The sequence below is a fragment of the Xenopus tropicalis genome, chromosome 4 (assembly GCF_000004195.4).
Source record: "Xenopus tropicalis strain Nigerian chromosome 4, UCB_Xtro_10.0, whole genome shotgun sequence".
In the NCBI taxonomy this organism is placed as follows: domain Eukaryota; kingdom Metazoa; phylum Chordata; class Amphibia; order Anura; family Pipidae; genus Xenopus; species Xenopus tropicalis.
The window spans coordinates 138,915,841-138,940,718 of record NC_030680.2 but is presented as its reverse complement, the minus strand read 5'-3'; the positions used below and the strand labels follow the sequence as shown (position 1 = coordinate 138,940,718).

Genomic DNA, 24,878 nt, shown 5'->3' with positions numbered 1-24,878 from the left:
CCTTTAGGTCTATCATGGGTTCTTTGCCTGGAGTGCTTCTCTATCTTGTTTCCAAGCTTTGCTCTACAGCAAGAGTTAAAGCTCTCTTACCCTCCTGGGTGTACCTGGAAACCATAGTTTGACCTCTTAGCTCCTCTTGACTCTGTAGCAGAAACACTGAATTAACCCTGTACAACAGGAGTCCCCAACCTTTCTTACTTGGGAGCCACAGTCAAATGTAAAAAGACTTGGGGAGCAACACAAGCACCATATAAGTTCATTGAGGAGCCAAATAAGGGCTAAGATTGGCTATTAGGCAGCCTCTATGCACCCTATCAGCTTACAGGGGGCTTTATTTGGTAGGAAATCTTATTTTTATTCAACCAAAACCTGCCCCCAAGTCAGGAATTCAAACATAACTGCCTGGTTTGGGGGCACTGAGAGCAACATCCAAGGGGTTGGGGAGCAACATGTTGTCCCTGAGCTATACAATAACCTGTTCTGCCAGGGCAGGGTCAGACCACACTACCACAGTCTGTTCTAAGGCAAACGTACAATAAAGTATACAGGTATAATAACAATTTTTATTATACCTGCCATACACTATTTAATAACTTGGTATTAAAAAACACATCTTTACACCCCATGAACACACGGACATCACAAAACTACCCTCCAAAAGCAGGCAGCTATGGAGAGATAGACGTGTTGGATTTTATTTCCCAGCATGCCCTTCACTTCCAGGCACAGCAGTAGAGCGGCACTGCCTAGCCCACTGTGTTCCTCTACCAAGATGGCTGGATTTCCGTCTTCCTTTCGTCATCTGAACGCGCCTACGACAGCTGTCAAAGACGTCACTAGAGGCGCCACGGATGTCCTGTCAGGCAGGTCCCGGGGCTCCGGTTTTCGGGATGGGCTTTGTATTTTGATTCGGGCGGTTTGGCCGCTATGGAGGCTCCAGTCCGGTGGGACGCACTGTCGGAGCTGCTGGAGGAATTCTCGAAGGCTCAGTACCGAGCAAAGGACGTGAACCCGAAGGTAAGTGGGGTCGGTGGTGGGCACTTAGCTCGGGTTTGGCGGAGCAAACGGAAGAATTTCCCTAGGGAATAGAAGTATACTGTGCAGAGGTGTGGGACAGAGCAGCAACAGCGCCCCCTCTGGCAGCGCAAGTGCATTACCCGCTGTGTTGTTATTGTAGGGAGGTTATTAATAGACCGGCAGCGGTCACTCTCCGGGGAATGGAGGGGCATCGTGTAAACACAGCGATCCCTTATAGGCTGCTGGGCTCTTACAGCCATACCCAGCCTGGGTAACTGAGCCGCATCCCCACCCCCGGGGGATCCCAAGGAAATCTTGTTCAGTAACAATAAATTCCAACCAAAAATGGCTTTTTATTTGCACAGTGAAAGAAAATGGAATTCTAAGCAATTTTCCAGTTTATATGAATTAAAAAATATTTACAGCAGTACATGGCTGCTAATAATCTCTGCTAGTTCTGACTATGGAAACAATATTGCAGAAGCTACACCTGGGGGAGAACTGGCTTCTGCTACATTGTTGCATTATATGGCAAACAGTCTCTGAAAAGAGACTGAAGACACACGGAGCTACTTAGTAGCAGCTACTTAGTCACGGCTACTAAACGCCAGAAAATCCCCTGCCATAGACAATACTGAGACTTGCCTCTACTGAAACACACGTAGAGACAATTATCAGTAAATGATCAGCATTGTCTGTTTTAGTAGCTGTGACAAGTAGCTGCTACTAGTAGCTCTGTGTGTCTTCACCCTTAGGGTCCCCATACACGTTAAGACTCAACAAATTATATTGGCGGCAGTTGGTTCGGGGACCGCATCAACGAGCCGATGCGGTCCCTGATCCGATTGAATCTTTTAACCTGGCCAACCTATATCTGGCCAATTTCAGGCCAGTTATCGGTCGGCCAGGCCCCTCGTTTCTGCCCCTACACGGGCCGATAAGCTGCCGATATCGGCAGCTGCAATCGGCCCGTGTATAGGGACCATTAGGGCTTGGCTGGGGAAGATCAGGGCATGATCAGATGAACAATTTAATTGGATATTTCTATTTTCATTGGGGCCCATTCTACTTAATTGGAAAAGCCCACTGCCAAGAAAGGCCCAGGTTTGTGGGCAGGTCACAAAGGTCCGGGCCTAGAGGTTGCAAAAACCTGGGGGAGGCATTACGCCACTGGGGAGCTATTAGCAGCCACTTTAATCTCCCACAAGCCCAAAGCCCAGTGAAAGAGATTGGGCCAAAGGATGAGGAGAAGCAGCAGCGGTGGGTGAGGGGGTGGGAGGGAGCCCTGCAGGGTAGGGGCACAGCATTTTTGAATCCCTAGGGGCCTACGTGGGCAATGGGTTATTATACCGGGCTCCTGTATAAACCGGAATTGTGAGTATATTGCAGCCAGCAGTGACAATTGAATATATATATATTATCATTCACACTCTGCTTCATACATTTGCCCTGTGTGTTTTCCTCCCCATGGCTTAGTTCACGTAAGGCAGGGATCCCCAACCTTTTATACCCTAACTAGAAATTCAAAAATAAGCACCTGCTTTGAGGCCACTGAGAGCAATATCCAAGGGGTTGGCGATACAACATGGTGCCCCCGGGCCACTGGTTGGGGATCATTGAAGTAAGGATATTCTGATTATGAGGGGAAGTGAAAGCTGAAGCTTTGCATATTGTTCCTTTCCCTCCCACCTTTCAGCTCTTTGCTTAACCCAACCTTACATAACCCTAACTAGAAATCACTGTTGCGGCCAATTTACCAGTTGGCAAGAGAGTTACATTTTGTCCTAATGTCTCAGACCTTTGTACTTATGTCAGCGGCTGCAGTGTTTGTCTCTCCTTTATCATTCTTCCAGCTATTTCTCCTCTGTACTAGGTGCAAAGCCCTAACTCTGTATCGTTCCTTAAAGGGATTCTGTCATTATTTTTTGGTGTTCTATATACAGTATTTCTAAATTACACTGTTTACATAGCAAATAATTCACTCTTCCATTGAAAATTTTATTCTTGAACCAACAAATGTATTTTTTTAGCTGTAATATTGGTGTGTAGGGGCCATCTCAGTGCATTGTGCCTGAGTCTGAGCTTTCAGCCAGCGCTACACATTAGAACTGCTTTCAGCTAACCTATTGTTTCTCCTACTCCCATGTAACTGGAGGAGTCCCAAGCCGGACTTGGATTTCTTACTATTAAGTGCTATTCTGATACCTACTGGGAGCTGCTATCTTGCTCCCTTCCCATTGTTCTGCTGATCAGCTGCTTGGGGGGGGGGGATATCACTCCAACTTGCAGCGCAGCAGTAAAGTGTGCCTGAGTCTGAGCTTTCAGAAGGAGCCAGGGCTACACATTAGAACTGCTTTCAGCTAACCTATTGTTTCTCCTACTCCCATGTAACTGGAGGAGTCCCAAGCCGGACTTGGATTTCTTACTATTGAGGGCTATTCTGATACCCTACTAGGAACTGCTATCTTGCTCCCTTCTCATTGTTCTGCTGATCGGCTGCTGGTGGTGAGGGGGGGGGATATCACTCCAATTTGCAGCGCAGCAGTAAAGTGTGACTGAAGTTGATATGTTATTGATGTGTGTGTGTGGTAAGGCCAGAATAGTAATAGTGTCAGGCCATGAGTTCTCTATTAGCACTATGCAGTTACTCATTGAAGATTTGCTGACATCTGGCTTGTACAGAACACCATGCGTGTGTGACTTCCTCCCTTGAGTCTCGTGTTCTGCCGCTATAGGAAAACATTCGTCCAGTTTCCGTATGCTAACCGCTAACATCTGAGGAACTCATGTCACTTTTTACCCTTCGCATGCCGGGGCTTGAGGTGCAACATCTGGGCCCGGCTATGCTATATTCTGTGACCAGCGGCTATGCTGCATTGCACGTATGCAAGTGTATGTATAGTTTTATTTATATAGTTATGTACACAGCACAGAACAATATTAATAGAACAAACAGGGAATCATTATAATAATAAATACAAGTTAATACAATGTACAGTTACATTAAAGATTGAGCTAAGTGTCAAAGAGGAAGGAGGTCTCTGCCCAATAGAGCTTACAATCTAAGTAAAGCAAATAGGAAGATATTAAAGGAACAGTAAAACCAACAAACATTTTTTAAAGAAATTAAAATACCAGTTTCCCTGCAATGGTAAAAGTTTGTTTCCTTCAGAAGGACTACTTTAGTTTATATCAAGCGTCCCCAACCTTTTTTTTACCAGTGAGCCACTTTCAAATGTAAAAAAATTTTGGAGAGCAACACAAGCATGCAAAAAGTTCCTGGTGGTGCCAAATAAGGGCTGTGATTGGCCACTGATAGCCCCTATATGGACTGGCAGTACTTTTGATGTAACCAAAGCTGACCTTCAAGCCAGAAATGAAAAAAATAATCAGCTGCTTTGAGACCCCTGGGAGCAACATCCAATGAGTTGGTGGGCAACATGGTGCTCCTGAGCCACTGGTTGGGCATCACTGGTTTATATAAATAAGCTGCTGTATGGCCATGGGGGCAGCCATTCAAGCTGGAAAAAAAGGAGAAAAGGCTCAGGTTATATAGCAGATAACAGCTCTGTAGAATACAATGATATTTTACAGAGCTTATCCATTATCTGTCATGTAATCCATTTCCTTTAGCCAGGAATGGCTGCCCCCGGGGCTACACAGCGGGGTATTTATATAAACTATAGCAGGGTTTCTGTAGCAAACACCCCAGCTGTACCAGTGCAGGAATGGCTGCCCCAGGGGCTACACAGCGGGGTATTTATATAAACTATAGTAGGGTTTCTGTAGCAAACACCCCAGCTGTACCAGTGCAGGAATGGCTGCCCCCGGGGCTACACAGCGGGGTATTTATATAAACTATAGTAGGGTTTCTGTAGCAAACACCCCAGCTGTACCAGTGCAGGAATGGCTGCCCCCGGGGCTACACAGCGGGGTATTTATATAAACTATAGTAGGGTTTCTGTAGCAAACACCCCAGCTGTACCAGTGCAGGAACGGCTGCCCCCGGGGCTACACAGCGGGGTATTTATATAAACTATAGTAGGGTTTCTGTAGCAAACACTCCAGCTGTACCAGTGCAGGAACGGCTGCCCCCAGGGCTACACAGCGGGGTATTTATATAAACTATAGTAGGGTTTCTGTAGCAAACACCCCAGCTCTACCAGTGCAGGAATGGCTGCCCCCGGGGCTACACAGCGGGGTATTTATATAAACTATAGTAGGGTTTCTGTAGCAAACACCCCAGCTGTACCGGTGCAGGAACGGCTGCCCCCGGGGCTACACAGCGGGGTATTTATATAAACTATAGTAGGGTTTCTGTAGCAAACACCCCAGCTGTACCAGTGCAGGAATGGCTGCCCCCGGGGCTACACAGCGGGGTATTTATATAAACTATAGTAGGGTTTCTGTAGCAAACACCCCAGCTATACCGGTGCAGGAATGGCTGCCCCCGGGGCTACACAGCGGGGTATTTATATAAACTATAGTAGGGTTTCTGTAGCAAACACCCCAGCTGTACCAGTGCAGGAACGGCTGCCCCCGGGGCTACACAGCGGGGTATTTATATAAACTATAGTAGGGTTTCTGTAGCAAACACCCCAGCTGTACCAGTGCAGGAATGGCTGCCCCCGGGGCTACACAGCGGGATATTTATATAAACTATAGTAGGGTTTCTGTAGCAAACACCCCAGCTGTACCAGTGCAGGAATGGCTGCCCCCGGGGCTACACAGCGGGGTATTTATATAAACTATAGTAGGGTTTCTGTAGCAAACACCCCAGCTGTACCAGTGCAGGAATGGCTGCCCCCATGGCTACACAGCGGGGTATTTATATAAACTATAGTAGGGTTTCTGAAGCAAACTTAAAACTTTTACCATGGCAGCAGTACATTTATTTTTTAATGACATTGATACCCTTTCATTGTTGGTGTTACTGTTCCTTTAAGTCCTGCAGGTTACAGTTGCTGACCCTGCACTTCCCAGCTCAGGTGCTATACAAGTGTCTTTAAATGTATTTCTGAAGAGACTAAGGGGAGATACTCTCCAGAGGAATTCAGGGATGGCATTCTCAATGTAGTAATAAACAAGTGTCCCATTACGTATTGCCCAATCCCATGTCATGTGCATGCACATAATGTGCAACCCAGTTGCCCTTTAACTCTCCAGCACGAGGTAGGAGAGCAAATAGGCATTGTCCCCAGTCTCGCCCTAACTTGCCTTTAGTCTGGGCCCCCAAGGGGAGCTAGCCCCACAGTTCCGGAACCTCTTTTCTGATGCATGAGGTTTACTAGTTTAAGAAAAGATTCCTTTTTATGGATAATATTCATGAAGTTTTTTCTAAAGGTTAAGCTTCCTATACACCAGAAGATATTATCTGTCAGTTTGGCTGACAGATTGATGAAGCAGGCAGCCCATTAGCCAGGATTATGGCAGCAGCGTACAATATACAGTTGGGGGGCTTGTTCACATATTGATTGGGCAAGTTGGAAATTCCTAATGGCTGAGGTTTACAGTGGCACTCAGGAGTTTAATACGGGACTCAGCCCTTCAAAAGTTTTATTGCGGAAAATGCATTTTCCACAATAAAACTTTTGAAGGGCTGAGTCCCGTATTAAACTCCTGAGTGCCATTGCTATCTATTTGGAAGCTGTGCAGAGGGTGCCGATCCCTCTAAGCACTGTGCACCGAGTGTGAGTGGATTTTGGAGAGCGGAGGGAGTGCGGGTGAAGGTTCATTTTTGCATGAGGTTTACAGTGGGCCATGGAATGAGTCTATGTCTGATTGGTCTTGTTGGGGCCCCCCATGTCATCAGTTTGGTTGGTATGAGGGACACCCATTTAGGCGATCCAGTTAGGGAAAGATCTGTTTGGTTTGTTTGGCAACTTGGCCAGTTTGTCAGATCTTTATGTATATGGCTTTACCAGTATTACTCATATATGAAATTGTAATTCAAGGGTAAATATTCCTCTCTGCATTTGTTACTGCATTTTCCAGACTCATACTGTAAGGCCCAGGCAAAGCACAGCCTCAGTCTCAACAAAAGGCAGGGAAAACTCAGCTTGCATTTCAGGCATGAAAATGAAATATTTATCAGTTGAGATGCACCCCTTCATAAATATGCCCTTAAAAATGCCATGTTTGGCGACTTGCAGCAAACTTTATTTCCATCCAGTCGAACTATGCCCCTAAATTTTAAAAGCACATATATACATTTACTATATGAGTGTTACCAAATATTCTTTAGCATAGGGGCAACCTGTTTTAGCAAGAGATTTGCTTTTATTTGCCAATTAAATGTGGCCTTACATGGGCAGATAAAAAGCTGCCATTGGACTGAGTTGGTAGCTTATTGGGCAATGTATGGGGCCCTCCGGCAGGCCTACCTGACTGATATGTGGATGAAAATCAGGCAGATGTTGATTGGGGAGGTTTGAAAATCCCATCAGGATGACGACCACATTGGCTTTTGAAGCGAGATATGTGGCCACCTGGCCAAGTGAGTTTAGTTCCCCTTTAAAGAAAGACTTAATGAAAACTTCTTTGTATCGTTCCATACAAACATATTTACCAAGAAGGTAAACACGCCCCCTCATACACACAAGCGTTGAAGCTTCCAATGAGAGCACAGAGGTTTTGGGGACTCGAACATACAGTGGTGTGAAAAACTATTTGCCCCCTTCCTGATTTCTTATTCTTTTGCATGTTTGTCACACTTAAATGTTTCTGCTCATCAAAAACCGCTAACTATTAGTCAAAGATAACATAATTGAACACAAAATGCAGTTTTTAAATAGTGCTGGGCGGTATACCGGTTTAACCGGTATACCGGTTTTAAAAAAAAAAACGGTATAAGTTTTAAACATACCGCTATACCGGTATGCGCGCCTCCTGCTTTTTTTCTCCTGTTACTTCCGGGTTGCGCCCGTGCGTACGTGACGTCGGCGCGCATGTGACGTCAGCGCGCACGCTAGGACGCATCGCTGGAGCTGGAGGAACTACAAGTTGGGTAAGTTCTGCTGGGGGGTTGTGGCGGCTGGGGGGGTTGTGGTTGGGGGGGGTTGTGGTTGGGGGGGGCTGGGGGGTTGTGGTTGGGGGGGTTGTGGTTGGGGGGGTTGTGGCTGCGGTTGGGGGGGGTTGTGGTTGGGGGGGCGGGGGGGGTTGTGGTTGGGGGGCGGGGGGGGTTGTGGTTGGGGGGGCGGGGGGGGTTGGGGGGGTTGGGGCTGGGGTTGGGGCTGGGGTTGGGGGGGGCTGGGGTTGGGGTTGGTGTTGGGGGGGGCCACCAATATTTATTATTTATTTTTTTATTTATATACCGTCAAATACTGTGATACCGATATAATTTTGAAAATACCGTGATATAAATTTTTGGTCATACCGCCCAGCTCTATTTTTAAATGAAGGTTTACGTTATTAAGGGAGAAAAAAAACTCCAAATCTACATGGCCCTGTGTGAAAAAGTGATTGCCCCCCTTGTTAAAAAATAACTTAACTGTGGTTTATCAATTTCAATTTTCAATTTCAATATCAATTTCTGTAGTCACCCCCAGGCCTGATTACTGCCACACCTGTTTCAATCAAGAAATCACTTAAATAGGAGCTACCTGACACAGAGAAGTAGCCCAAAAGCACCTCAAAAGCTAGACATCATGCCAAGATCCAAAGAAATTCAGGAACAAATGAGAACAAAAGTAATTGAGATCTATCAGTCTGGTAAAGGTTATAAAGCCATTTCTAAAGCTTTGGGACTCCAGCGAACTACAGTGAGAGCCATTATCCACAAATGGCAAAAACATGGAACAGTGGTGAACCTTCCCAGGAGTGGCCGGCCGACCAAAATTACCCCAAGAGCGCAGAGACAACTCATCCGAGAGGCCACAAAAGACCCCAGGACAACATCTAAAGAACTGCAGGCCTCACTTGCCTCAATTAAGGTCAGTGTTCACGACTCCACCATAAGAAAGAGACTGGGCAAAAACGGCCTGCATGGCAGATTTCCAATGCGCAAACCACTTTTAAGCAAAAAGAACATTATGGCTCGTCTCAATTTTGCTAAAAAACATCTCAATGATTGCCAAGATCAATATCTTGTGGACAGACGAGACAAAAGTTGAACTTTTTGGAAGGTGCGTGTCCCATTACATCTGGCGTAAAAGTAACACAGCATTTCAGAAAAAGAACATCATACCAACAGTAAAATATGGTGGCGGTAGTGTGATGGTCTGGGGTTGTTTTGCTGCTTCAGGACCTGGAAGGCTTGCTGTGATAGATGGAACCATGAATTCTACTGTCTACCAAAAAATCCTGAAGGAGAATGTCCGGCCATCTGTTCGTCAACTCAAGCTGAAGCGATCTTGGGTGCTGCAGCAGGACAATGACCCAAAACACACCAGCAAATCCACCTCTGAATGGCTGAAGAAAAACAAAATGAAGACTTTGGAGTGGCCTAGTCAAAGTCCTGACCTGAATCCTATTGAGATGTTGTGGCATGACCTTAAAAAGGCGGTTCATGCTAGAAAACCCTCAAATAAAGCTGAATTACAACAATTCTGCAAAGATGAGTGGGCCAAAATTCCTCCAGAGCGCTGTAAAAGACTCGTTGCAAGTTATCGCAAACGCTTGATTGCAGTTATTGCTGCTAAGGGTGGCCCAACCAGTTATTAGGTTCAGGGGGCAATTACTTTTTCACACAGGGCCATGTAGGTTTGGATTTTTTTTCTCCCTAAATAATAAAAACCCTCATTTAAAAACTGCATTTTGTGTTTACTTGTGTTATCTTTGACTAATAGTTAAATGTGTTTGATGATCAGAAACATTTTGTGTGACAAACATGCAAAAAAATAAGAAATCAGGAAGGGGGCAAATAGTTTTTCACACCACTGTATTCTTCTGTGGCCCATGAACATCTATTTAACATCCAAACCCATTTTTAAACACTACCCAGCTCTGTCATTTGGGAACTCTATTGTACTCTTTGTATATGGCCTCTTGTCATCACCCCGGGGATGAAATGTTTGTTAGTCAAATGTTTGTTCCGGCCGTGTATATATTTGTACATCTTGATCATATGTATATAGCAAACAGCAAGCAACTCCCTTGTAATACCGACCCGTTAGGGAACAGCTTATAGAACATATCACAAACCCACTATAGAGGGGATAGATATTGAAACCCGCACAAGAGCACTTCTTTCTCTTTCTTCCTTTTTCCCTGAGACTCCACTGACACACTCGCAAACGAAGCCCGAACCAGTTTTGTTTCTTTCCCATCTGCCCTATATATTGTGTGCCAATTTGTTTTTATTTCCTGTATTTGCCTATTTGTGGCACCAGAAGAGCCATCTTGCCCGGACGATATCTGCTATCGAGATATCCGTTTGGCCTTTGGGGTAATATAGTTGGCCAAAGGTAATGTATCCGTGTATAGCCAGTAGGGTTGCCACAAGGCCTGCCTAGTTTGTAAAATACCAGTCAAGGCTGGGGTCAGTATTACAAATTTACTGGCAAGGTAACAGTCTAAGGGACCGATATCGGCAGCTAGAATCAGCTGTGTATGGGGACCTTTACTCCACTTTTTACACAGCATGATAAATATACTCCTAAGATCCTAGCTGGTGACATCACAACTCCACCTCCATCGAGTCATGACCTGGCCCCCGATGTCATCAACCCGCCCTTTCGTAGACACGCCCCCACTTTGGCCAGTATTAGAAGCTACAAGAGGTGGCAACCCTAATGGCCAGTATTAGTGAGTCTGCACAGCACTGTAGATAGAATTTACAGCACCAACAGGGAAATACTTTGAATTGCTGCTCCTCAGAAACCATTTAAAACCTGGGTTAAAACTGTAGGAGGAAAATAATAGTATCCCTTCTTGTACTGGGACTTGCAACGACATAACCCCATTGGGCCACAGGTTGCCTGTCTCTGCTTTATTTGGTGTAAGTTACATGTCGAAAGCCTGTAGTGAATAATTAATGTGAATCTATGTGTGACTTGACCTTTGTTATGTTTTTTAATTCCATAGAACAAGCACTAAAACAAATCAGGGGACATTGCTCACATCAAGGCAATGCTACATTTTGTTGGTATTTCTCACTTTCTGTACCAGCAGTGTTACAGGTGCTAAAACAAATGTGCTTATTTACTATTAAGGCTCTAAATAGTGCCGGAGCAGTCACCCACAGCAACCAATCGGATAGTTACTTTCATTGTCTAACTTGGTTGCTATTAGGGAGAATCCTGTGCGGAACCAATTTTTGAAACCCGACCCATGACCTGGACCCCCAACTTACATTTCTACCCACTTGGACCCACTGACTACCATTAAACAGGAAGTGCTGTTGCTGCAAACCAGAAGTGACATCATCAGTGGGCAGGGGGTAGAATTTTTTTTTAAATAAAAATAGATAATATAGATTGTATAATATTAAATAAGAAATATAGATAAGACCTGCTAACCAACCCCTGATCCACAGACCCGCATCTGAAATATCCTACACACAACCCGCAGGGTACCCGCATTTCTTGTGGGTAACCCACAGGTACCCGACCTGCTGCAGGACTCTACTGTTAACTGCACTGACAAAAATTAGCACCTACATTAGTGAATTAGCTCCTAATTGTACAGCAATATATGTTTTACGAATGCATGAGGGCTTCTTACTAATAATCACATAAATGTGTGAAAGAGATAGAGATGTGGGGGTAATGATGTTGCAGGAATGTAAAAAGATCATAATAGCAACTTTATCAAACCCCATGGGGCCCCATTGGATGCAGAGGAACAACAATTTTTGTCCTACTTGAAACCTGGCTGTTTTAATCACTCATGATACAAATGAATGTAAAATTGCTCTGCTGAGCACTTTTGCAATTTACATGAATTATTTTTATTCTCTAGTTTTCAGGATAGGGGTAGTTTTCATATTTTGGTAAGGCATTCTGATGAAGCTGTATGCTTGGTGCCTATGGGGTATTCTTCAGCTGAGAGATGTCCAATATGGCCACCCCCACATTTATGTATAAATGCCATTGGACAAAGTAGGAGTGATCTTTATGTGTAGGATGCTATACCCACGTGCTTTCAACTTGAAAGGAAATAGATTTAGGGGGTAGGGCCATGAAGTTTTAGCTTTTATAAGCTGGCTGAGGATGCTGGGAGTTTTAGTTTACAGCAGAGAGCCGTGCCTTGCAACCTAATGTGATAACACAGCGTTCATTACATACCCCAACCAGCCCTTCAACCAACAACTGATGGAAGACCATAAAACGTATAACTAAGTAAAGGACAAGCACGCGCTATAAAACTGTTCTTTGTCTTTCAGGTAGAGAGAATCGAGAAGCGCTGCTTAGAACTGTTCAGCAAAGACTATTGTTTCAGCATCATCCAGAATGCCAGCGGGGAGCTGTGCAGCCATTACCCCAGGCAGATCGTGTTTCTGGAGTACGAGAGCACGGTGGAAGACAAAAACATGTACGTGAAAGAATACTGCTTATACACTCTATCATTTATAGTTTATTGATCGTAGCATTAACCTGATGTTACCAAAAGTGTTACCAAAAAAAGATGCTGAAAGAATTTAAGGCCAAGTTAAACGTTGATGTGCTTCCTGACTTCTTATTTATAGGATCATTGTGAGCACCCAGGCTACAGCAGTTGCTAAAAATGATTTTTTGCTTTGATAATGATGGATACAGATATGTGAATATAAATATATAAAAATGAGGTGGGCACTGCCGATCTGGAGCATTGGCACTCCCCCCGCTGACCTTCCTCCTCCAATCACAGCCAATAAACACACACACACAGCAAGATGGCTACACAGCAGTGCGGTGTAATTTAGTGCCAGCATGTACATTAGTGTGCAGAAAGGGGGCAGCATTTCTCTACAGATGGGGCGGCAGACACTGTATGTACATGCAAATATGTCCTCATCAGCAAAATATATGTCATTTTATCCTGCCTGTATCAGAAATTATTAGTGGTTTTCCCCCTAAAATTAACATTTGCTAGTCAGAAGGATACAGAATGTGCCCATACATTGTCTGCCACATATTATTCCAACTGATCAGCCCATAGGTGCTCTGACCCATCAGCATACAGACAGAACAGATGGCAACCATACAAAGGGCCATACACGCACATATGGGTACCTGTGTATTGTTCTGTTTATTTGGGTCAGCCGCCAAAATGATCAGAACAGCAGGAAGTGAAGATGAGTTGCAGAGATCTACAGCTCTTGTTTGCTTGCTATCCATCCAGATCAATAATCCTCGATCCATCAGGGTTGCAGGATTATCAGTCTAGTATATATAAATAAAATGATGAAGTATCCTAAAGAAAGGCATGATAGGATATTCCCTGGTATCCTGGCAGGCTGGCCCAACTCTCGATACTGGCCAGGGATGTTCCAGCTGCTGCAGAGGGTGTTATTTCATGAGCCTAGTGTTTTGATGAGACATGTATAAGGCACAGACAATCTCTTCATAGTGTTTGTGGGTTTTATAAACAGGTTTGAGAGCACCGTGCAAGTCAGCAAGTTGCAAGACCTGGTCAACCGGAGCAAGATGGCGCGATGCCGGGGCCGATTTGTCTGTCCGGTCATCCTTTATAAGGGAAAGGTAAAATTATCGTTGGTGTATGTGTTTGCAGAGATCACCAAACTTACTGGTCTCGTTTAAAGGAGAACTAAAGCGTAATTTCAGTATATAAAATACAGCATTTCTATTCATTTTCATTTAGGTTTAGTTCTCCTTTAAATAGTGCACAATAGTGTCCTTTTTTGGCTGTGTATATCTCTGTGTGTGTGTCCCTTAGAATCTAGCATGTTGCATTATATCAGACTCACAGCATAACACTTCTGTATAGTTGTTAAACACACATTTCTATTCAACTTGATGGTGTCCTAAAGGCAAAGTCGTTGCTCGCACCATATGCACGTTAGGAGCAGGGCAGCAGCATAATTTGGTTGTGTCAGGCCCCCCTGACTATGGGGTCTGCTGAATAGATAGTTATGACACTGGAGCAGAGCACTGTTTCACCTGTGTAGGCAGCAGACTGAGCGATGTGGGATCAAGCGTCTGCCCTTTCTGCCTCAGCTCAAGGTAATCCCAGGGGTTGCACAAATCTCTTCTCTCTTCTGACATAGGCAAACAATGTTCAGTAAATATTTGGTCAATGTGATTCTAATTCTGACACCAGCTGATGATAATATAGGATTATTTTTTTTTCTCTTTTTCACAGCATATCTGTAGATCAGCAACACTGGCTGGATGGGGGGAGCTATACGGCCGGACTGGGTATAACTACATATTCTCAGGTATGTGTGGCATTCCAAAAGCAGAACATTAGCAACACAGTACATGTCTTAAATATTCCAGATATTACATACTATATTTGCACAATACTCCTTACTACCTAGTTTACCTCCATTTCTGAGGGGGGGGGGGGGAGGTGTATTTCATATACATTACATAGTGTGCCATAGATCAAAAAGCAACCTAGAGACATAAATCCTATAGAGTTGGTAATCGGGTCCTTGACAGCCAGCTCTGTAGATTTTATGTCAGGAAAAGTGGTCAATCCAAACAAGGTTATGGCTTTATAGCTAGTTATTCAAACAGCCAAGCACATTTCCTTTTATACTTACTAAATATCCTTTAGGGCTCTGGCACACGGGAAGATTAGTCGCCCGCGACAAATCTCCCTTGTCACGGGCGACTAATCTCCCCGAACTACCATCCCACCGGCGACTTACATTTTCGCCGGTGGGATGGTAATTCGGGGAGATTAGTCGCCCGTGACAAGAGCCCTTAGGCCAGGGGCACACAGAGTGGATTGTCAGTTTTTCTTCCTCCTGTGTTTTGTACACAGACAGAGGAAAGCAGATCCACTTTCCTGCACTCTTTCCTGTAGCTCCATTCACAGGCATGGTGTTGTCCTCTTTGGAGCTACGTTGAGTGGATATTGCTGAAAAAATGCATGGTTTTGCTTTTTTTGTGGATACCGAGGGAAGTGTACAGTCGGCTCCATGTGTCCGTGGCATTAAGTTTGAATCAGAAAATAGAGACGTGAAAGAACGTGACTAATGAGTTCAAAAGGTTTAATCTCTACATTTAGGGTGCTCTTCTGCTTTTATTCATTCCATGTGATGTGGTATGTACATTAAATGACTTCCACATTGAGTGTACGAAATAAAGAATGAATTACTGCTATATAAACTGTATGTCTGGGTTTTTTACAGGAGGCTCAGATGACGCTTGGGCAGACACAGAGGTTGCAGAAGAGGATGCAGCGGCCAGGTCTGTATGTCAGCTGAAACGCACTGACCTGCAGCTTTGTGCATGTAGAGTTGTGATTGTGCTGGTTGTGTGTTTATCCTACTGTCATTACAAAGGGCTTTAAAACTACTGTACTCTGGTACCTGGATGTTCAAGTGCAAGAAATTGGGTGATTTTTCTGTTCAATAAATCCATCAAAACATTTGTATCAGACTCACAGGGAAGACTTCTTATATATATGTCCACAATGACACACAAGGTAAAGGAATGCCAGGGATACCTACTAGTTGAAGTGCATGTTTAGCTTTCTTAGTTTCTTAGATTCTGTCCATGAAACACAAAAAGAAGTCACCAGTGCTCGGTCTAACCCACACTGTGGCGCTGAACAGCTGCTAGAAGCACCCTTGTGCCATCGCTCAGCCTGACCCACCTTTTGGAGTTGACCAGCTGCTAGAAACAATAAAAAGCCATTATTTGTACATAAAATGAAGGAGAGAGACTGATAACACTCTGGTTGCCTTTTAATAATAAAATGAGATGGTAGTACCACACTTTGGGCAAAATATGTAAGCTCACATGCCAATTCAAGGCCCCTCATATTTGATTCTTACACTGCCTATTAGCATTCTAAGTCTGTAGTGCATTTAAAATCAAATCCAATCAAACAGTGTGACTGAGACCATGTTGCATTAACCCTTCACTCAGGAACTCTAGTGAGCAAGCAAGGAGCTTTTTTTAGATTCTGCCCCGTGTTAATTGTGTCACATCTTGAGTAAAATCCACCTAAACTGTCCCAGAAGCTCTTTGAGTTATAACCCCCATCTTGCATCCAGCTTATGAATGCAGCATATACAGTCACTAAGACATCAGGGAAGCAGCTAGCCCAGAAATTAATAAGTAAAGCTGGCAATACACTAATAGATCCACTCATCTGACTAGGTTGTGAATCAAGAGGATCATTCTTAGATATGGCAACCTACTTTTGGGCTGATCCAATCATTCGGCCCCTTGGCTAACAGTCAGATACTAATATCAGGCTATGCAGACCTGTCAGACAGTCTGAATATGTTGAAAGTATTAGACCATTCAGTATGAGAAGAGCAGCAGGGCCGGATTTTGAAATTACACACCTTAGGCTGTAAAGCGTAGTGTGTCCCATTGCCGTGACCATGCTCACTTCCTTCTCTCCTCGCATCACTTGCTCTGCCTGTGACTCGTCTCTTTACATACACCCCCCCATGTGACCTGGGTGGGTAGGAAATTCAAACAGCTGTCAAATCTCTATTTTTATTAGTAGGAAACAAAGTGGCAATGTCACCCAAGAGCTAGGTATAAGGGGCAGGGGACTTGGCAAGGACAGATGGGTGGGGGCAATTGAGGGTGATGGGGGAATTTGCGTGATTTGCAGATCCCATGCACAGGGTGCTCACACATTGTGGATGGACTTGAACTTTTTTTTTTGTGCTGAGGAGCTCTGTGCTGTGAAGCTATACCCTTTTTGATGTTCAATCCTAATACCAGGTTTTACTATGATTTGTACAGCAATGGCTGTATAAACCCCTCATCATTCAGCTTTAGAAACTGAAATGCCAACTAGCTGCTAATCAGACCTATGTACTCTTTTACAACACCCACATTATCCAGAACATCCGGCTGCATGATCGGTTTAAATGTAGTAACATGTTTAGGCACAAATTTAGAATCGTATTGAGAGCTGAGGGATTTGGTGAAAGAAAAGGTTCAAAGACGAATGTCATTGCAGTTAACTGGCATTTTCTTCACCTTTTCATTTGACATGTAACATTAACTATATTCTTATCTTTCTCTTTTGTGCTTTTATTAAATAATGATGGTGTTATTTTGTATTTTAAGAAATGGAGACTCCCAACTCTTCGACAAAGTCAGAGGCCATGACATTAAGCTGTTACGATACCTCTCTGTCCGATACATCTGTGACCTGATGGTTGAAAACAAAAAAGTGAAGTTTGGATTAAAGTAAGTTTGTATTTTTTTCTTTTCTCGTAATTGTGTATTTCCACTTCTTTTTCAATGCCAACCTTTATCAATTGTCCTCCAACTAATGGGATGGTTGTGCCAGTTTTATGATACTGTGCAGTACTATCACTGCAAGTAAAGGCCCTTTAAAGATGCCTGACAAATGTTACGGCACAGGACCACTGTGATACCTGCCACAGCCAGAAGCCCTATTCATCTTAAAGGAGACATATTGGATAAATGGGAAAAATGCTAATTTTGTAGGCAATTATGAATAATATATGGTGCTGGTTTCCCTTTGGGCTAAACATTAACCCTATCTGTAACAATGGCCCCTTTATTGGAGCTCCCTATAAATCCTATCACTTCTCCGTCCAGTGTGAAATGAAGAGTGGGCGTGTCCTAATGGTCCCTGCCAGAAGCACAGTAGGAGGGGGAGAGACATTCACAGCCCTGCACTCCCACAAGCAAAGACAGGCTTCAGTTCCCTATCAGGTCAGCCTAGCTGCTGATTGGTTCCTATACTACAGTGCAGTGTACTGTACTGAGTGCCGCCGGCTCCCCAGCTCATCCAGAGAATTCAGCCAGCAGGAAGTGGAACGGATGGGCGGGGCTAGTGGTGTTTTTTGTGGAATTTCTCAATAAATCAGTCCAAAACACAACTTTTTTAGCAAATTCCTTCTATATCTAGAGAAGTATAATTCACTGGTACATTGTTAATTTTTATAGGATATGCCTCCTTTAAAAGGAATGTAAACCCAAGATAGCAGCTCCCAGTAGGTATCAGAATAGTATTTAATAGTAATAAATCCAAGTCCGGCTTGGGACTCCTCCAGTTACATGGGAGTAGGAGAAACAATAGGTTAGCTGAAAGCAGTTCTAATGTGTAGCGCTGGTTGAAAGCTCAGACTCAGGCACAATGCACTGAGATGGCGCCTACACACCAATATTACAGCTAAAAAAAAAACATTTGTTGGTTCAAGAATAAAATGTTAAATGGCAGAGTGAATTATTTGCTATGTAAACAGTGTAATTTGGAAATAAAAAGTACCCCATAAAAATCATGACAGAATCCCTTTAAGTTAGTTCTCATTTAATCCCTACTTACTTTCATGATTTTTTAATTCCCCCAGGGTTAGAACATGTACAACTGGCCACTGTAAGGGCTGGGTACTTGATGCATTTATGCACCAGAACCCTGGGGTGGTGCCCTAGAACATGTATGTATGTATGTATATGTATGTATGTATGTATATCTTTATTTATTTATAAAGCGCTACTTATGTATGCAGCGCTGTACAGTAGAATTCATTAATACAGACAGGGGGTTAAAGATAATGGATAAATACAAAAGATAATGGATAAATACAAAGTACAACAATAAATACAATAAATACAAGGTGCAGTTGCAATAAGAGTCAGAAACACAAGATGAAGGAGGTCCCTGCCCCGTAGAGCTTACAATCTATATAAACATGAAACATGCAGCATACCCAGGGGTTAGGGGAGGCAGAGGGCCAAAATGTCATAATAATAATCAAACAAGGCCATCTTTATAAGTCTTTACTTACCCTTTAAAACAAAAGGTATCCACATATACTATAGCAGTTCCTTAATCCCCAAATGCTAAAAAAAAAAAAGAAAGAAAGCTCAGTAATGGGACTGTTGGTAGAGAAGATGTACAAATCGTTCCTTGTGTTCATGTTAAATTAGTCGAAGATACCAGGACACACCTTTTTCACAGTTTCTTAGGGCTAAGATACTATAATTGGTATCTTGGTATTTTTTTATTGCCTTGTATATCTCTCTTGCTATTTACATTTACGGTATATATAATATTTTCCCTGTAGTGTGACCTCATCTGAGAAGGTGGATAAAGCTCAGCGTTATTCAGACTTCACTCTCCTATCTGTTCCTTATCCAGGTGAGATGGTACATTACTTGTTTTCATCATGGTCAGCTCTTGATTGATACAAAATGGCGGGTAATGTTGCAGACCCCTTAATCATTGTACAGTAGATGATGCAAATCCCTGCATAAAGGAAGCCCTGGCGTATAACCTATATAAGGCACATTTTGGGAGGCAGTCATACATTTGTGCCATTAATTTTTTTATGCTTCATTGGGAAGTAATTGGTAATTGTTTTGTCTCTGTAATTTTTCCTTTAAACAATCGTGGTAACAAAATGCTGCATGAGAAGTGCATTACCCTACACCTGGCTAGGCTACAAAGGCCTGGGCCTAGGGCGGCACAAATTTAGGGGCAGCATGGGAGGGGAGGGAGGAGGAGGTGGTCTGGGCCAAAGGGGTCGGCCTTGGGGGACCTTACTTCAAATCCGGCCCTGGTTCTTTGGTCCTACCATGCTGTCTGTTGCCAGCAAACACACAGGGTTTCCATAAATCAATAAACCAGGAAACTTACATGTTATGGTGTCAGCAATAAGGTCTCTGACCACCAGTGCCATAAAATGTATTTTCCTAGGATGGTAAGTTAATAAGGAAGTGCGGTACCATTTATTTATAGATTAAAAAAATACATTATTGCATAACTACTGGGGGACCAATGCAGGGGCCTGGGGGGGAGGGGTCCCAATAAGTATCTGCAGCTGGAGAGAAAGCTATATGGTAGCTCCCTTTTATGTGTTTATTAAATATGATTAACTATGATGCTTTATACTGCTGTTATTTGGGGATGCACCAAATCCATTATTTTTGGGTTCGGCCGATACCCAAATCCTTTGTGAAAGGTTCGGCTGAATACTGAACTTGATCGTAACTTGCATATGGAAATTAAGCTATGAAAGGGTTAAACAGAAACATGTGTGGCGCATGCTCTTAAAAATGTTTACTTTGGTGTTCATGTAACCAAAATCACGTGATTTTAAGGATTCTAATTGGGTTCAGCCAGACACAAAGATCCCGAACCAAATTCTGGATTCAGTGCATCCCTAATTATTTAATGGGTATTTTTGGGTCATTAAGGAAAAGTGTATGTTTCCCTATGAGGCTCATTTATCAGCCTCACAAGGTTCACCCCTGATTGCGCAGCAGTCTTCCTCTCCAAGTTCAGCTGACAAATGGCCCCACCGTATTTTGACTTCAGCCATTTTAAAAAGAAATACTTCGTTGCGCTTTCTCCATTTATACCTGTTAAAGCCTGATCACGCATGAAATGGGCTTCATTAATCTTCATTACTCTCTTCACAGGCTGTGAGTTTTTCAAGGATTACAAGGATCGGGGCTATTCTGCAGAAGGTCTTGTTTTCAACTGGAAACAGGCAAGTAGGCATTTGCAATACAAAACGGCAATTGTAGCATATAATGGGTGTTCTCTTGTCTTTTGCTTTACATCTAGATTAATAGCGGAATTCTCCCCAAGACTGTGATGCAGGAAATCTTCGTAAAATAAAAAATATTTAAATGCATAATTTAGGAAAAATGAGCACAGGCAACATATTACAGAGGAGAACCAACAACAGATATTCATTTATTTATAAGAGAACTAAAGCCTAACTAAAGAAGTAGGGCAGAAATGTTGTACATTGTGTTTTGGGCTTCTCTACCAGCCCAAGACACCCACAGCCCTTTAGCAGGGAAGATCTGTGCCTCCAAAGATGCCCCAGTAGCCCCCCCATCTTCTTTTCTGCTGATTCCCTGCACATACTCTGTGCTGCTGTCACTTACATGAGCTTAGGGACCCACTCACACTATACTGTATATATACAATATCAATTTCAGCCTTGTAACATCAGCTTCTATGACAGGCCAACCTCTGAGCATGTGCAGTGTCACTGGCACTCATGACAAAAACCAGTATGGAGAGCTCCTGTGAGAACTTTAAAGGCCTGAATCATTACTATTATAGATGTCGAACCTTTAGCCTGGTGCTATTCAATCCTCGGCCTTTAGTGACTGTACCCTAGCATATCCTCTATGGCAGGGATCCCCAACCATTTTCTTTACTTGTAAGTCACACTCAGATGTAGGAAGTGTTCATGAAAAAAGTTCTTTGGGGTGCCAAATAAGGGTTGTGATTGGCTATTTGGTAGCCTCATGTGGACTGTAGGCCTGCTGGAGGTTCTGCTCGGAGTAAAACTGTGTCTCTCTGCTTCCAAACCTCACCTGTAAGCCAGAGATTTAAAATTGGACACCCTGCTCTGAGGCCACTGAAAGCAAAATCAACGGGGGTGTTGAGCAACATGTTCACTGGTCACATGAGCCACTGGTTCACATGAGTCACTGGTTGGGGATCCCTGCTCTATGGTATCTGACTAACAAGTCTGCGGGCCACCCATATGCATACTGTGTCAGTGGCCATACACTTCTATTGTTCATTAGTTATCACTAACAGCCCGAATGATTGGAACTACAAGTGTATGGGGCTGTGGCTCCTCTTCACTTCTGAATCTGCAGGTGTTCCATGCATTTGCACTTAAGATGATTTCATGTACTTACATGCTGTAAGTTGTTCCTCTCCAGGGCAACTATGGAACAGGGATAACCATACTGTGGCTCTATAGGACTGTCTTGTAAAGAAATTACCTAGACTCTATGTAATGGTTGGATATAAAAGACAGAACAGCTGCTCTGGACCCATTTTATATTTCTAGACCACAGATGAATGTGGCAGTGTAGATCTGACCCACTGTGCTAATGCAGTGTTAATCCCTTTTTTTCAGGATTATGTTGATGCCCCATTATATATTCCAGCCTCCCTTACAAGGCACCTGAATATTGACTGGAGGGAGTACCAGGTAAGCCACAATATTTTCTTTTTCTATAAAGTTACTGTAGGCATTCATTTCTATAGGTTAAAGGATAAGTAAACCTTTAAAATAAGTACATGTACAATGTAAGATTCCAAGATATTAAGGGAAAGTGTACTGTTAGTATGAATGAATTTTTTTACGTCAGCACCTCCTGCTGGTCAGTTTCCGACTGTGAGCCAGTCAGGGAACTTGTCAGAAGCAAGAAAGAGGGCTGGTCTGATATTCTAAGATGTGATAACAGTTATCTGAGGTTTCTAATGGCTTCCTAAATAGAACATCATCAGATCAGAGCTGTTTCTTTCTCCTGACACGTTCCTCGACTACCACACAGTAGGAAACTGCCCAGAAGGTGGCGCTGTTGTAACAAAATTCATTCATATTTACAACACTTATTTCCCTTAATATCTTGTAAAGTAAATTGCAAAAGTGCTCAGAATAGCAGTCTCTGCAATTTTACATTAACTTATTTTGGAGGTTTACTTATCCTTTTAAGATTTGTATTCCATTACAGTTGTGTGTTATTATTATTATTATTATTAATAATAACATTTATTTATAAAGCACCAACATATTCCGCAGCACTGTACAAAAAGTATTCTAGTTCTTCTATGGTTGCATACAAAAACAAAGGCAAAATAGTGCTACTAATGGTTTTTATTGGGTTACAAAAATATATGCCTGCTGTATTTGAGCCAGAAATGAGTCTTCATAAGGGAAAAAAATGTAATATAGAAGCAGCATATGGCTCACATTTGTTTTGACCTGTTGAAGAGAGAAATGCACTGGGCATATGTAATGTTTTGTATCACAGTATTTTGTCTGATTCACTTTGGAGTTGTTAAACCACTAATGCGCACCTCTCTCTTTTTTGAGTGGCTACATATGGTAGAGCATTGGAAGCAAAGACAGGATAGACCAGCAGTCGTTCAGCAATCCCTGGCTGAGAAAGATTAGCATCTTGCTAGTGAAATTCTATTCAAACCATGTGGTTCTATGGCTTGGTGCCCGTTACCTTTAAGCCATATCAAGCTGACAGTAACTGCATGGGGACTGGCAGTGGGTAATCCAGTCAGTCGGGTTCGTTAATAAGTCCCACAGCTGATGCCTGCTTATGTGAGTTAAATCATGGATGGAATGTTTATGCATAATCAGAGAAATCCCTTTTTTAATAGCCATAGTTATGATTCTCCCTGCAACAAAAACCAACAATTTGTTGCTCTTAGTGATAAACAAGCTTGGCCATAAGGGTCATAAGGGAGATCTGGTTGTGCGTAGGCAGAGCAATGAGCAGCGGGTGGGGTGCTGCTAGCTAGGTGCTGACGCTTCACTATGTGGATATGCCCTGAAGCTCTGTAGCCCACGGAGCAGTTGCCAGCTCACTAAGGCCTGTAGCAAATTAGCTCAGTCTGCCCTCACAAGTAGCAGTAAAAGGTCTGTATACCAGGGGTCTCAAACTCGCGGCCCGCGGGCCATTTGCGGCCCGCGGTACAATATTTTGTGGCCCGCACCAACGCCTTCTCAAAAGCAATGAATGGATCGCGATTTTTATTGCGATTCAAGGGATAATGCAAGGCACGGCGGGCGGGAGCTGCTGATTGCGGAAATTACGTTATGCCATCATAACAGTTATTATGGGAAGACGTTCTGTGTGCACAATTAGCTGCTAAGGAGCTAATTGTGCACACAGAACGTCTTCCCATAATAACTGTTATGATGGCATAACGTCATTTCCGCAATCAGCAGCTCCCGCCCGCCGTGCCTTGCATTATCCCTTGAAAGCCAATTTTTTGTGAAATCCCTTATGCGGCCCAGCCTCATCCTGACATTGCCTCCTGCGGCCCCCAGGTAAATTGAGTTTGAGCCCCCTGCTGTATACAGAGCAGTAATTAAAGGTGCAGTGTAATAATCTAGTGGTGTTCTGCTGCATAATGCACACACCTTTATATCTGAATCTACAATAAGCATCTAGTTACTATCAAACACAGTTATTGGCATATACTGGACATGATTGGGATATTAGACCTATGTAGGTATCTTTCCTTACCTCTGCTGGCTGCACTGACTATTACTACTACTCAGGCAAAGGGCTAAACGTAAGGAGGCAATACACAGGCAGATTTAAGCTGCTGGTTTGGCCCCTTCACTGATTTCAGCTTATTTACCCATGTATGGGGCCCTTCTGTTTGGCCTGCCCAGTCGAAATTGGGCCAGACACCGATTGGGCAGGTTTGATTTTCCTGTGGGACCGGGGACTGCACTGACTTATTGATGTGGTCCTCATCCTGATGGCCTGTGTTCCTGCCATTGTGATCCGATCGTTTGTTCCCAAAGGATCCAATCAGCCCAATATTGCCCAACTTAGGCGGGTGTATCAGGAAATATCCAAACAAGCAGATCTTTCAATGTTTGGCAACATAAGGTTCTGCTCCTCTTACATAATGCTTAGTTCATAACAGACTGAGCTCCCTTTTGTGCAGCCTCTGGGATATTCCATCAGGAATGCAACGGGGGATCCGGTGTTTGCAAAGCTGAGAAAACTAGGTCACAGCACGGCAGGAAGACTTGCAGGCAGGTTATATTAATGGTTTTGCTTAGACAAGTCTAATTGAGACTGATTTCACAGGTACCTTTGCCTGCCTCCTGGGATGTTATCTGATCCTTTTTATAAACCACAGACATTTCACTCTCACTTGTCCTTGAATTTATTTCCGTTTTTTAAATTGGTACAGCAGAATAAAATTGTTTTCTGTTTCCTCGTACATGAAATGGCTTAAAGGGACTGTGTACTAATACAAGCACCTTTAATACAAATAAGCAC

The 24,878-nt window shown here is 43.4% G+C and overlaps 1 protein-coding gene across 3 annotated transcripts in view; it reads left to right on the top strand.

The window, feature by feature from the left end:
- Positions 1 to 806: 806 nt before the first annotated feature.
- Positions 807 to 24,878, top strand: part of mtmr14 (myotubularin related protein 14) — a 67,577-nt gene continuing 43,505 nt past the window's right edge. The window contains exons 1-9 of one of the 3 annotated variants that reach the window (XM_012960369.3): positions 807 to 1,017; positions 12,341 to 12,489; positions 13,529 to 13,637; positions 14,260 to 14,335; positions 15,260 to 15,317; positions 17,169 to 17,291; positions 19,142 to 19,215; positions 20,499 to 20,569; positions 21,971 to 22,045. In XM_012960369.3, the coding sequence (XP_012815823.1) occupies positions 928 to 1,017; positions 12,341 to 12,489; positions 13,529 to 13,637; positions 14,260 to 14,335; positions 15,260 to 15,317; positions 17,169 to 17,291; positions 19,142 to 19,215; positions 20,499 to 20,569; positions 21,971 to 22,045 (825 nt within the window). In that variant the 5' untranslated portion in view covers positions 807 to 927. 3 annotated transcript variants of the gene reach the window in all.